The sequence below is a fragment of the Rhipicephalus microplus genome, chromosome 3, assembly GCF_043290135.1.
Source record: "Rhipicephalus microplus isolate Deutch F79 chromosome 3, USDA_Rmic, whole genome shotgun sequence".
NCBI lineage: Eukaryota > Metazoa > Arthropoda > Arachnida > Ixodida > Ixodidae > Rhipicephalus > Rhipicephalus microplus.
Window position 1 is genome coordinate 239,828,038 of NC_134702.1, and position 13,710 is coordinate 239,841,747.

The 13,710-nt window shown below is 45.8% G+C and overlaps 1 protein-coding gene across 1 annotated transcript; it reads left to right on the forward strand.

Moving 5' to 3' along the window:
• The first annotated feature begins 4,180 nt into the window (after positions 1-4,180).
• LOC142804179 (uncharacterized) lies at positions 4,181-12,347 on the forward strand. The gene is made up of 2 exons (XM_075890838.1): positions 4,181-4,584; positions 11,099-12,347. Exons 1-2 carry the CDS (start codon positions 4,324-4,326, stop codon positions 11,558-11,560), a joined length of 723 nt encoding a protein of 240 aa, XP_075746953.1. The 5' UTR covers positions 4,181-4,323; the 3' UTR covers positions 11,561-12,347.
• Positions 12,348-13,710: the final 1,363 nt, after the last annotated feature.

Genomic DNA, 13,710 nt, shown 5'->3' on the forward strand with positions numbered 1-13,710 from the left:
AAGTAAGTTCGCTCTTCATGGAAGAACTTTATGGCCAAATGATAAAAAAAAAAACGAGAGTCACCAGTACCAAATAAAAGCGCGCCAAAGCAATGCGAGGTTCTTGATGATCTCAAGTGGCGTTACGATTACCACATGGTGGACTTAGCAATAGAATTGCACATTTGCGTCACACAGAGCGCTCTCTTTGCATATACATAGTCTGCACGATCGTCACGCAGCGCCCATTCGTCACTTCCCTAGTGGGCTACCGACATGCCCGGGTACCTGACTCCGCGACCGACCGCTGCCGTGTTGTTTTCTCGTGCATGTGCATGTGACCGTTCAGTTTTGCCTCACGATGAGAGTTTGAGCAATTATCAGCTGCTGGTGAGGCAAGTTGATGTAGCAGTCACTAAGAGGGAGCAGAGCGTCGAAGTGTTCTCTTTGAGGAAAGTTATTACCTAAAATTAAGGACGCACATTGCGATTTTCCGAAAAGCACCGGCATGTTTGTCTGGCGCAGATTAACAAAATCGACTTGAAGAACATCGGTGATATTTGCGTCTTCAGGTGTAACTTCATTACAGATAAGTGATATAAGCAAGCACGTACCTGCAAACAGAGATAGCTTAATATGATACTGTACATGCAAACTTGTCCGCGACCGCTGCGTGCGCAATCAGCTTGTCAGTGAGGTGGTTAAAATTATGAAGGCGATCGCGGGAATTCGGCTATTGCGTTGAAACAAACTTAGAAAACGGATGTTAAGTGATATTCGTTAACTCCTGATTTCAAGTATAGCCGATCGGTTTGAGTTGGGGAATAAGGTTTTTTAAAAGTTGGTCGATTGATTCCCTAAAATGGTCTCCATAATTTTCAGGGACTCCACTGTACAAATAACAACAAAAGTAACATACAAGGTCAAATATGTGTCAAAAATACGCAAAAAAGTGACCAGCATTATCGAGGTACGCACCACGCGAAGTATCTACCTCGCATAATACATTCCTCGGCTGTTTTCACAAATTCCAATCAAAGACGCTCAACATCAGCACTGTTTCAAACACTTAGGGAGCCGCACTGCTACTTTGGTGGCATAGGCCGCAGCAATATCTTTAAATTATTAATAATATATCTCTCTTAAACTTGCACGGTCCTGGAGAGCTACTTCCTGGAACGCCCCTGTTGAGAAGTGAAACAAAAACACCAAAGCGGAAATGTTCGGAAATGTTCATATTTGTTATGCGCCTGCGGAATCCTGCGACCACCGCTGCTTTTGTGAGTTTATTCGAGTTTGCCTGCTTTCTGAATTCCGTAGTGCATTCCAGTTTTCACGCAAAGTACTGGAAAGACTCAGCTCGCACTTTTGAAACTTTGTTTGGGGAGATACGCCAGCACAAACGGCACGAGCGACCCATCGGTAGTGGCGGCACAGGATTCAGCCGGCTGTGCACAAAAACGACACGTAGGGGCATGCCGACTCACTGCTGCTGAACCGTCTACGTCCAGTGTTCTCCCCGATCGTAATCCCAACCAGGCTCTCGATGAACGCGTCCTCGTTGACGCCTTAAGCTTCGTCGAGCTGCACAAGTAGTTTGCAATTATAGCCGATGCGACCACCGCCGACGCTTTTGCCACAATGTTGCATCTGCGGCAGGCTATTGGGTTTTAGCTAGTCGGCCGTGGATAGGAAAGAGGGTCCGCTTTCGCGTGACGGGAAAATCAGACCGATTTCTTCATTCCGGCTTCGCGGCGTAGGTTTCCGGTGGCTTGGGCGGTGAAGCGAGTGAATTCCCGGTGAGTTTTGTTGCTGTCGCTCCGGAGAGAACAAATGTCGAATTTGAACTCAGCGCGAGCCTTATAACAACTGACTGGGTTCCCGTGGCGCACACACATGCGAACAAATAACGCACAAAGTTTATTTGGATTTACTTACCATGTGTTATCGGCTTGAAAATAAGACAACACCACCGACTTCGTCCCGGCCGCTACTGACTGCCTCGACGAACAGAAGGTGGTTCAGAAGTGACGCGCTTTCCCGCGCTCCGAAGTACAAAAAATGGCGTAGTCCGGACCACTTTCTCCGCTGCGCCTGGGTTGCGTTCTTGATACGCCGGATCATAAGGCGCGATTTATGAACTTTTCGAAGATCGTTGGTATGGCGTGAGCTATTTCAAACTTGCCTACTGAAATAACTTTTGCGATGTTGACGCTTAAGCTCAGAACAGTCCTTCTCGATTGTTTTTTCTTGTCCAAATGGCCGTATTTACTCACACCCTTGTGACCCGCGTAGTTTTTTTTTTATTCACTCCCATTTCAGACTTAGTTAACTCCCACATTTTTTTATTTTTGATGATCACGGTAAAACAGCGTTTTCAGCCCATTTTACCCTCTTTCAAGGGAGTTCGTTTTTCGGGCTGGGTGGAAAAAGCACACATAACTTGCTTAAAACGCCCTTATGGGCCTATTCATGTTTACAGTGAACAGCGCGTGCAGAGCGCGTGAACGTGCTAAAAGAGCGCATGCTGAATGCGGGAGCAGAGTACCGAGCGACCGGTTTTTTTGGCGTGCCGCGCGTGCCCCCTGGCCGAGCTTGGGAGGCCTTCTCACCAGAACACACGGCACCGAGGGTCGGCACCTACGGGAGCAGAGTAGCGGATTGGTCCGCCAAAGTGTTCACCGGCTGTACAGTGAAACCACTGCTCGCGCGTGCAGGAGACAAATACGACGCGATTGTACAGCGTGAGCGACGTGCCACAGACCTAATCGCATGCTCTGCGCAAGATTGCACATTTGCAGTGAAACAGTGTACTGCTATAGGTTCTAACGAAAAGTGCCCACGAACAAAACGATGCCATGAAAACAGTTTTTCAGCGGTGGGCGTATTCCACCTTCTCAGCTTTCAGACACACGCTATGATCGAACAAGCCAAACGTTCACTTTTCTGAGCAGCAATTGGCAACGAAAAGCGGTGCGATTCCTTTCAGTATGCACACTACCATCTTTCCACTGGCTGGAAGGCAATAAATCTTGAAGGGCGTTAGAAGGAAATTCGCGCACATGAGGCCGACAATCTGAATGCATTTTGACCACCGATGCTAGCTGATCGGAGGCCGTCGACAAAATACCATTGCGCGTGCTGTTACGCTGTCGACCACTCACAAACTGTCTTTTGTCAATAATCATAATTCACAAGTGCTTCACTGTTCAAAAACGTGGCGCAGAAAATTAGCTTAAAACTCATTTCAAATGTTCCCGTTAAGCACGCATTTTGTGCACCACATTCTGATTATCAAGACAAAAAAGCGTTATACGTCTTTTGGAACACGTCCTCTTGCGACAGCATGAATGCTGCCATACTGGTATTGCGTCATATAATACGCGAAACAGGCCTAACACCATTAAAATGGTGCCGAGAAATTTATTAAAACTAAGAGCTCAAAGTAAAGCATATAACAGGAGTAAGATTAGTAGAACAAAGCATGTCAGCTTAGTGCATGGTGAAGGAAAGTTATTGAGGACCAATCAAACATGAATTGGGTGAACTGAAAACGTTACAAATATCTCAGTGAATCTTCATGGGAATGCATGCTGGCTGTCATCGTCAAGTCGTCTGAACATGCAATAAAATACCCTGAGAATAGGAAATTGAAACTCGTGCTCTGGAACGAACACAGATGCAAGAACTTTTTTAATGAAATTTTGTTTGTACAATGGTAAAAATATTATGTATGGCAAATAGCTACCGGAAGTAGGTGCACCACAGTCAGTCATATGTTGCGCAACTCTCAATACGACGTACTTTCGAACACTTCGCCAAGGTTAGAGCCGATAAACAAAGCGCGCACTCGACTCGCGCATGCACGCTGAAACGCTCGACGACCGCTAATGGTGGTCACGATGGGACTGACGAAAACTAGTCGGCTCGGACAGAGAACGCACTTGCGCCGCACCGTCGCTCACGTGAAGTTGGCTTCGTTGCGTAAAATGAAACATTGGACGTCACTTTTCACCACGTGGCAGCACGAGCGGCGCAAAAAAAAAAAAAAATATGCGCAACAATAAGAATAATATACAATAACTCTATTGGCACCGAGTGCCGAGCACGTGGTGCTGCTTGCATGACTCACAAGGCAGCGCAGCGTGCGGTCATGACACACCAGGCTAAATGAAAGCAAGATAGAGGCTGCACAGAATTATGCAGTATTATGTCACCACAACTACAATGTCAGTTTAATATTTTTGCAAATGTTGCCGGTTACGACTCGACAGATCGAATTTCAGTTTGGCATTTACTCCTTTTTATGTAGCGGGTGTGTGCCAGTGAGTACGAAGAAGGAGAATGACCGCCATAGAAGAGCAGGATTACAATGCCTCCGACGAGAGGACGCCAGCCATCGCTTACCTTACTGCCTACGAGTACCAGCCTACAATTTCTGGGACGGGGTATCCGTTTGCATCAAATGTGCTGGCATGGCCACATGCCCGCCCCTCGTCAATACCGGCAAACTGTCCTCCGGAGGAACAGCTCGGTTATGCCGTGGATCCGACGTACGCGCAGACAAGTTGGCGTGTTGTTCCCTTCAGCAACGCCATGGGCCAGGTAGTTTCCCTTTGTGCAAGTTTGAGAAGGCGCGTGTGCGTGTGTGTAAAATGTTGGTTCGTCACCCAACTGGTGTAGTGCATCACAGGAATGAAGAAACGATTGGGCTGACCTAACAAAAGGACAGGGCTTTAGGCACAGGAAGTTTTCGAACGATATAAACTGGAAAATATGAATTTATGATGCCGACTAAAACATCATTGCGCATTTTCTGCTGATGTCGATAGTGTTAAAATGTATTGTCTCCCACTCGCTGTCTTCATATATATATATAAGGGAAAGAAGTGTATTCCTAAGGGCTCGTTTTTCCGTGTTTTAACACAATATTATATTAATGAGATACAACAGACAGTAATGCCAAGGAATGTAAAGGGGAAGTTATAAGAACCAATGGAATTTACATAAGAAGAAAGAAAAGTGGATGAAAAAATAACCAGCCCTGAGCAGGAACCTACGACCTTCCAATAACGCGTTCGATGCTCTAACCACTGAGCTACCACAGCGGCCTTCCCTCCATCAACTTTTTTGGGTTTATATGTGAATTTAGAAGTAGGAGTGACAGTCACTGCACGGGATATAAGGGGCCCTAAAATGTGAGCTATCAATAGTACACACTATCACTGCAGTATGGCGAGTACTGCACAGTGACAAGATTTTGTTATGGCAATGTCATGTAAATGCATCACTGGCACTTCCATGAAGCAGATCGTGTGATAATAATTAAAAAAAACCGTGACAAGATCCATAAAAAATGGCTTGCAAACGCTTATAAGAAATAAAAAAAAAGGAAACAACTCGTGAATGAGACAAGACTTGTACTAACAATTTCACGGGGTATCAAGATCGACAACAGAAAGTAATGAAAGCGATCGAAAGAAAGCGTGTAGCAAAACTCTGCGTATACAGTGATTACGATTAGACTAAGACGACGACACACCTAAGTGCTGCGCTGTAAGCAACACCATCTCGCCTGGAGTTTCGTTTATGCCGGATGAGATAGCGTCCAACTCGAGTACGAGAAATGCCTCGTGGAATTCTCTATGATGGCGTGAAAAGAAACCCGATTCCAGTATAGTAGCTGTTAGATAATCGAAAGAGCGACGAGGAATATTAATGTACCTGGATAGAGGTAGACTGTGTAGACTTGTGGCATGTAACTTATGGTTGTTCAAACACAGTTTAAATGTGGTTTTGGCTTGGCCGTATATTAGAGTTTACGCACAGAGCATGTAATCATGTGCAGAACGCTGCTTGTGTCACAGTCAAAATCCCCTTTCATTTTGCGATGAAAGTTTGAAGCTGTGTGTTAACAGAAGTTGTGTATGTCACGGGCGTAGCCATTAGAAAGGGGGTTCCACCCCCCGCCCCCTCCCCAGTTTTGCGAATTTTGTTTGCGTATAATATCACGCATACATAAAACGTACACGCGAAAATGAAGAACATATGGTACAACCCCGCCCCCTCCCTCGAAAAAAATTCTGGCTAAAGTACTTTTGTCCTGTGGTTGCATACCGATTTCAACGAAGTTTGTTGGAAGGACGACAACTAAAATAGGTTGTGGGGGTAATCTTTTACGATGTTAGTAAGTGGCGTAAATTTCTTGATCTGTGGTTTAGAGCACGTGGGTCTTAAGAGAAAATATCTTTAAAGTGATCATTTTGCCATAGTAACGTGTTAAGCTTCCGAAGAATGCTGTTGATATTCGGCGCCGATGTGGAGTCGTGTGTAAAGATGCTTTGTAGGTGCAACGTTCTTCTTTAAAGTAAACATTTCATGCGCTGAACGCCATCAGCCCGTTTATTAGGATCGTTATTAATTTTGGGGGAATATTTTTTTCTTTGGGCCTCGCAAAGTTTGAGGCAGTTTTTGGTGAATTTTGAATCGGGAACGTAGTTTCTGAAAAGGTAGCACTTGAACATATGGCATCACCGATTCGCAGTGCATTAGATGTGAATTTTCGAAATGCAGGTAAGATTGATTATCAGTGAATTTCATAAGAGTTAAGTCGTGAGTTCATTAGCTCGCATTTAGCAACCTTGAGGTAAAGAAAACTGATTTATGTGCTTCAGTGTGATTCTGATAAAGAGATGGCTGTGTCAGCATTGTTGAAGTGTGCAATGAATGACAGAAATTTCGTCTCCCCATGCTGCCAGATGAGGAATATATTGTCAATATAACGCCTATATTAGAATGGCTGGGGCGTTCATATGTTTATTATTTTATCTTCGAGTTGGCCCATATTCATGTTTGCATAGCTTTGTCTTATTTTGATATTCATAGAAGCCCCGCTAACCTGTAAATAATGCGCACCGTCCAATTCAATATATACTTGAAAGCTGGCGCTATTTCTGCCTTTACCTTGAATGACCCACTTTTGGCGCTGTGGTTTCTACACTACGCCCAAACTTGCTGCCTTTTCACTTGGTGCGGAAGGATAATTTTAAAATGACGAGAGCTTCTCTCATATCTATGAAAACACTGACGCACTCTATTTGTGGGCTCTAATGCTTTACAGAGTCTGCAAACCCCTGATAAGCTCGAGGTACACTGCGAGCTGCTCTACGAAGTTTGCTTCGCAACGCCACCGTTTTGCGAAAATATATTTCGGTAACTAGTGAAACTGCACTTTTTCACAATACCTGTTTACCTGTACTTGTTGTAACGTGCACGATGTTGTAACGTGTAATGCAATTATTCTCTTTTCTACTACGAGTGGAGTGCCATTAATTTTGATGGACCTTGAACTGCCTTCTTTATTTTCGGGGAAATTGTCAGCATTAATTCCCATTTGCCTTAAACTAGCATTATTTTAGCATATTTTTTACTTCAGTGCTTTCCTTTGTTTACCTGGTTAAGCTATAAGCTCTTTTGGTGTTATATTTTCGTTTTTTGTGTGTGCGATAAACCGGTTTTCATGTTACCACGAGGTGAATCTTGAATCCGCTATGGTGGTTTGAGGTTGAGGCACTTGGTTGCTCATCCTCAAGTAAAGAGATCAAATCCCTGCTACGGCAGCTGCATTTTCAATGGTGCCTATATTGCTAGAGACCAGTGTGCCTAAATTTAGATGCAGATTAAAGAGTCCCAGGTATTCAAAGTTCGCGAAACCTTCTACTACGGCTTGTCGTATTTTGTCGGGTTTTTTGGCACAAAACCCCAAGAATAAAGAACTGAAATTTTCAGTTTCGTTCTGATACTTCACACGGTCACATTTACTTTATTTGTAACAGCGTTCTGTGCGCATCGTATAGGGACGTGATGTACGTTGCCTATTAACAAACATGTGTAGTAGAGCCTGCAGTGGTATGCATTTCAGCACACGACGAACGCTGGAGAGAGAACATGGTCTTTATTGCAAGCGGATTGCGCAACGCGTGGTGTGGGCGCTGTAAGCGGGAGTGAACTGAGCGCACCGCTCGGTGTTCGTGGCGCTGATAGCGATAGTGAAAGCGTGCCACTACACATTGTATTATTGCAAATAGTTGCACAACTCATGCATTAGTTTCCTGTTGTAATTTGTCGTATCAGAGCAAACTTACTAAGTGCTCCATGGGAGTGTTTTGGGGTGTTTTAGGGGCTCTTTACGCTCTTTAAGCTCTTTACGCCGCGGATCGTTCCCTCCGCTGTAGTAGTAGTAGTAGTAGTAGTAGTAGTAGTAGTAGTGGTAGTTGTAGTAGTATGTAGCCACCTCTAGTTTATGGGTTTCTCTATAAATGACGTTGTGTGTATATCTTCTTGGTAATATACAAATATTTATAAAATAAATAGATCGCGCCATAATATTATTCATCCTACTTGTACCATATGAGTGTGTCATCGTTGAGAGTAAAATCATCTTTATCAACTCTTGCTCTTTGTCGTCGCATCACCAGTCTAGGTCTGTTCCACAAGTTATATTACAGCTCACGTGACCGTCCGGACTATATCACCCCGCAAGGCCACATATCTCATTGCAGCGGTCATGCCTTGCAAGTCGCCGATCTGCGCAATCACAGCAAGACATTTTCAGCCTCGTTTTTTTCACGGCCATCTCTGAATAGAACAATCTTTCCCACGGCATTGCCGCCATTACCTGCCCGACTTGTTTTTTTTTTTTCAAAGTGCAATACATTACTTGTCTCGCAAGTACCATATATGTGGTTACCCTTTTGTATAATTTCTCTACATACACCCCTTATATAACACCCCCGAGTGGGATCTTCAAGGTAACAAAATGAAATAAAACGAGACTAGATGGCGTAATGGTTTTCACAGCATATTCACGGAGTGAATGATGAGTGAGGTGGAGCGTCCGTCCAGGCGTCGATCTGTTAGGAGACAGACAGACAGACAGACAGACAGACAGACAGACAGACAGACAGACAGACGGACGGATGGACGGATGAACGGACAGACAGACAGACAGACAGACAGACAGACCAGACAGACAGACAGACAGACGGACGGACGGACGGACACTACACTTGGTAAACGAAAAAAAAAACGCGCGGAAAGAAAATGCGGGTGACGACGCCATCTCGAGATTCCAGCACCAATCATCGTGACGCAAAAAAACCTTTGAAGGCGTCTACTGGATCCTACCTAGCTTCCACTCAATAAAAAAAGCACATTGTAGTCTGTGGGTGCAATATAGATTTCAAACGAAGTTTCAGAAAATTACCTTGAGCCTATGCTAGGAAATACCGAAAATTAATTTTCCTCTTTAGTTTTCCTTTTAAAAGAGTGCTGTGCAGCGTTAATTATGCGCGTAGTTACGTTGCGTACAGTGCAAAATAGGGCTCACGCTGACTTATGTTTATGTGACCGTAACTCTGGGAGCTTGATGACCTAATATGGCGTGCTGTCTTCGCTCAAGAAAGACGGACGTCTAAGCTGTTCAGTCGTGCTGTGAGGGAAGAGATGTCGGTGCGCTCGACATTGGCCGTTGTGAACACTCGTGTAATGGCTTCAGTTGAAGTAGCTACAAGGTTGGCATTATGTGGACTTCGAAAGGCGTTAGAATTCAAGCCAAAATTACCCACGCCATTTATTATTACCGCCTAATTTGTAGCCAAATAGAACACGAGTGGTATTAGCTATTGATGAATAAATATAACCATTTTGAATGTGTAAAACGAGAAGTCAAGAAGGCTGCCAGGAAATAGCCGTGGCACCAACTACAAATTTTCGTTGCCAAGCGGGTCGAAATGTATTACATTTAAAGCAAATTAGCCACCAACGGCAACTCTAAGTAGCGCTTGATATGCACGACCATCGACACAATAGCGTTCGTAAAAAGATGTGCGCGTAGAGCCTACGTAACTGCACACTTCGTCTGCGGGATCATTATTTACAGCTCCGTACTTTGTTATTGGTTGGCAGAATTCAATTACTAAATTGGTATGCATTTCACATAGTGGGATACCTTGTGTGATTCTACGCAATTTACAGTCAATCGACAGCTTAACGTATTGTTTTTTTGCTCAACATAAGAACTGTATAGCATACTTTTCTGAAGCAGGTTCAAGCTATGGCGTGGTTTCATGATAGCTTACCTTTACGCCACCAAAAAGTGTTGAGTTAAAAACCAGCTGGATTCAAAATTTTTCTCTTGCCATGACATTTGGTACTCAGAGAGAACTTCTACTTTCATTTCACAGCTAAGGGAGCTGCCAGCGGCACCTGCCAGTGGCACCGAATTTTCGGCGACCCGGGTTTCTTAACGGCATTGTGTGAAAACACAATACCTGGTTTTATAGAATGATAAGATCGGAATTTTTCTTACTGTGCTGCCGAGTTTAAAGGAAGGAAACTTTCTTTTTATTGCGATAGCATTTATATGATCACGCTCGGCAGAATTCATGGTCATTTTCCGCAATAAAGACCAAACTGATAAATCAATACACACATCGTATGCTCCACCCACAAGTAACAGCTCGCGAGAGCTGGCGATGAGTGTGGCTGAAGCAAAAATGGAACAGGCCTCTGCCATCTGTCGCTTGGAAGGCGCATGCGACATGAGCCTCCGGTGCGAGGTGTGCCGTCGATGGCCCTTCAAGCGGAGGCAGAACGCCTTATACCCTATTTCGTAAGAAACGGGAAAAGGAGGAAGAGGTTGGGGGGGATGTAGCTTTCCAAGGATGTAGTAGATATCTGAGAAAACATCAGGAGACGGGCGGTAAACTTGCTGTCGCCTGAACGCTTACTTAGCTATGAGAGGACTCACAATACGGGAACCGCTGCGCTTCCTGGAGCGACATTATTGCCATAAACCAGAGTTTTTTTTTTAAGTTACGGGAAATTGGATTCAAGAAAGCTGCTGTGCTCGCTCCGTATAAAATTGTCAGTGTTGTTGCCACATTTATGGCATCACTGTTAAGCGAAAAAAAGATTTGTTTATGTCCCTCCCACCGTAATATTAACGAAGACAAACACCTTAAATCCAGTGCGACACCTACCTGCGACGAGCTTATCCATTTTAATATGAGCGTGAGTTTCTGTGTCTGTTGTGTAGCCTCTTCGTATGTCTTTCCAGGAACTTGGAAATCGGTCTTCTCTGAGAACACCCGCCGAGAGCCCCGCAAATGAGCCGAGTGATCTGTGGACAAGTGAACCACTTGCAGCGGAAGGCGGCCCTTCGCCACCTGCGGCGTCCCCTGTTGGCTCATCCAAGAGGCATGGCAGTTACACAACAGTAGTATCCTGCTTCCAGCTGTTCGCCGCTTACGTGATGCTTGTGCTTGCCGGTATCTTTGTGCTTTTCCTACTTCTTTTAGCCGGCTTCTGGCGTTCACGCGAAGTCATCACCACCACCACAGTTCGGATTGAGACCTTGAGAAACGAATTCGGATACTTCAATCCCTCGGCTGTAGTTCCACCATCCACTGACTATGACAGCGTCTCGGCCATGGAGTCCACTAGCCGAACGCCCATACAACGAGCATTAGAAGTACCGATAAATTCGACGGAACAGGCTTTTGAGGGACCATTTTCATAGCGCGACATTTATCCTTGTGTTACACCATTGTATGCTCGAAAGACGTATACGTGCTGTTTTCACTGAAGAAGTCACTATGACAAAACAAGTACATATGTTCACAACATAATTTGAAATGCTGTGCAGGCGACCTCTCGCAACTTTACTCTCTGGAGAAGTGGTTCAGAAGGGGGGTCAGCAGACTCCAGAGTGTCCGCGATGCAATTTCCAGGGACCCGGGAAACCCATCCTTGCGAAGAAAAAAATGTGGTTGATTCCTTTAATACAGCAATCGCTATAACACACGAAACTGAAACGTGCCTTTACACAAGTAGCTCCTACTACACCGTGATATGCAGGGTGCATCAGCTATCTTTAGACAGAGCAAAAATTATGCCCACACATGCAATGACAACGCGATCAAATGCATGTTGCTGACTGGTGCCTTTAGTGAGTGAGACTGTTCTTTGAGTGGCAATTATTGCGTAATTAGGTCACTTTTATAAACTAACCTTTTAAGCAAAGAAAATGTGGTGGACATTCTAATGAGAAATTTGTTCGTTGGCTTGCAAAGCGTCCGACTAGACAGTTTCAGTTTTTATATTTGTTAACTTTTAGTGTTTTCCTGCTAACTGCAAATGCCCGAGAAATACCAAAAATGACCGCAGTTTCACGAGTGGGAACACTGGTTGGCATGCGGCGCATATATGTTGAACTGCGATAAATGTGGTTTGTAATTTGCGACATGTGTGTGTGTTATGAGTGAACACGAGTGAACACGAGTGAACACGCATGCACGTATGCTGCGAAAGACGATGTTTCTTGATGAGACGCTTGGGTTATTTTGAGCAAGATGGCTTTATGATCCGTAAAATGAATGGTGAGTGGGTCTGGTTGCAGCGGTCAAAGGTCGAAATTTGCAAAGACGTGGTCGATTCCCATCCCGCGAACCGTGGTCGGATGATGTTTGCCGTCGTGCGTTGCTCGTTTCAGCGAGTGCCGCGACTCCATGTAGTCGACCACCCAATAGTCCTTGATGACGTCGACGTTGAAGTCGCCAACTATCACGAAGGGTCGTCGTTGCGGTCATTGTTTCAGGTATTCTTTCACGACTTCGTCGACGTACATCTCCACGGCAGCACGGCACGCGATAGGTTGGGCACGAGGTACATCGGCATGACGTCGACTCCGCAGACGCTAGCGACGCAGTGCTCACCGTTGGCGCGTTGTTGAGCGCCGGGCCACAGTTGGAGGTCTTCGACGGAGTCGACGTCGTCACGCTTGACGCAAATTCCCACGACGCCCGCAGGTCGTTGAAACCCGTGCGTGCACGCGGCCGGAGCGTATCCCGCAACGTCGACGTCATCGGTGGCGTTCCACGTCTCGGTGAAGCAAAGCACGTCCACTCTGCGGAGTACGGGGCCCCGACACACAGTTATTTATTGCAAGTGCCGGCCCCGGCCTTCGCATGCGCGCGTTAGCATACAGGTGGCGCACGTAAAACTAAAGGTCGCGCGGCGTGCGGAGGAGAGAAGCGAGCGCAGCGCACGCTGTGTTGAGAGGAGGAAGGGATGCACAGATGGCTGGCGGAGGAGGAGAGGAGGCTGCGGACGGCGACGGCGCATGACTAGCTCCTAGTATAACATGCTCCGCATCTAAAAAAAACCACGTGATAAGTCCGCTCACGTGCCAGCGCGCACGACGATTCCAGTGCTCCCTAACGTTCTGCATACGAACAACCACAGCATTTGCCCGACTGGGCTGTCTCGACAGGGCCGCAACGATGGCGACGGCTTTTCGATGAACACATTTCGCTATCGGCCACAAAAGTGATAACCGCTGTCACTGCTTACCACTGTCGTGAGCTGGTGTGAAGGAAGCGTATCGTTCGTACGCGGAACTTTAGGGCCGGTTCACGCTAGCGGCAACCGTGCCCTGACTGCGCATTGTTGTACACCATCGACCAGCGCCGTCCGCAGGAGAGGCATTCGAAGTGCACGGCAAACTTAGCTGGCGAGGCATCTCAGCCTTCGACAAATATGGCTGCCCTTCCAAATGCAGTTGTCGACCACCTCGAATTTATCAAGCGGCCGCCGTGCGCTCTGCATCTCGTAAGCTGCGATCGGATGCTTCCATTTGATTTAGGCTTATGTCCTTCAGGTTCAACAACA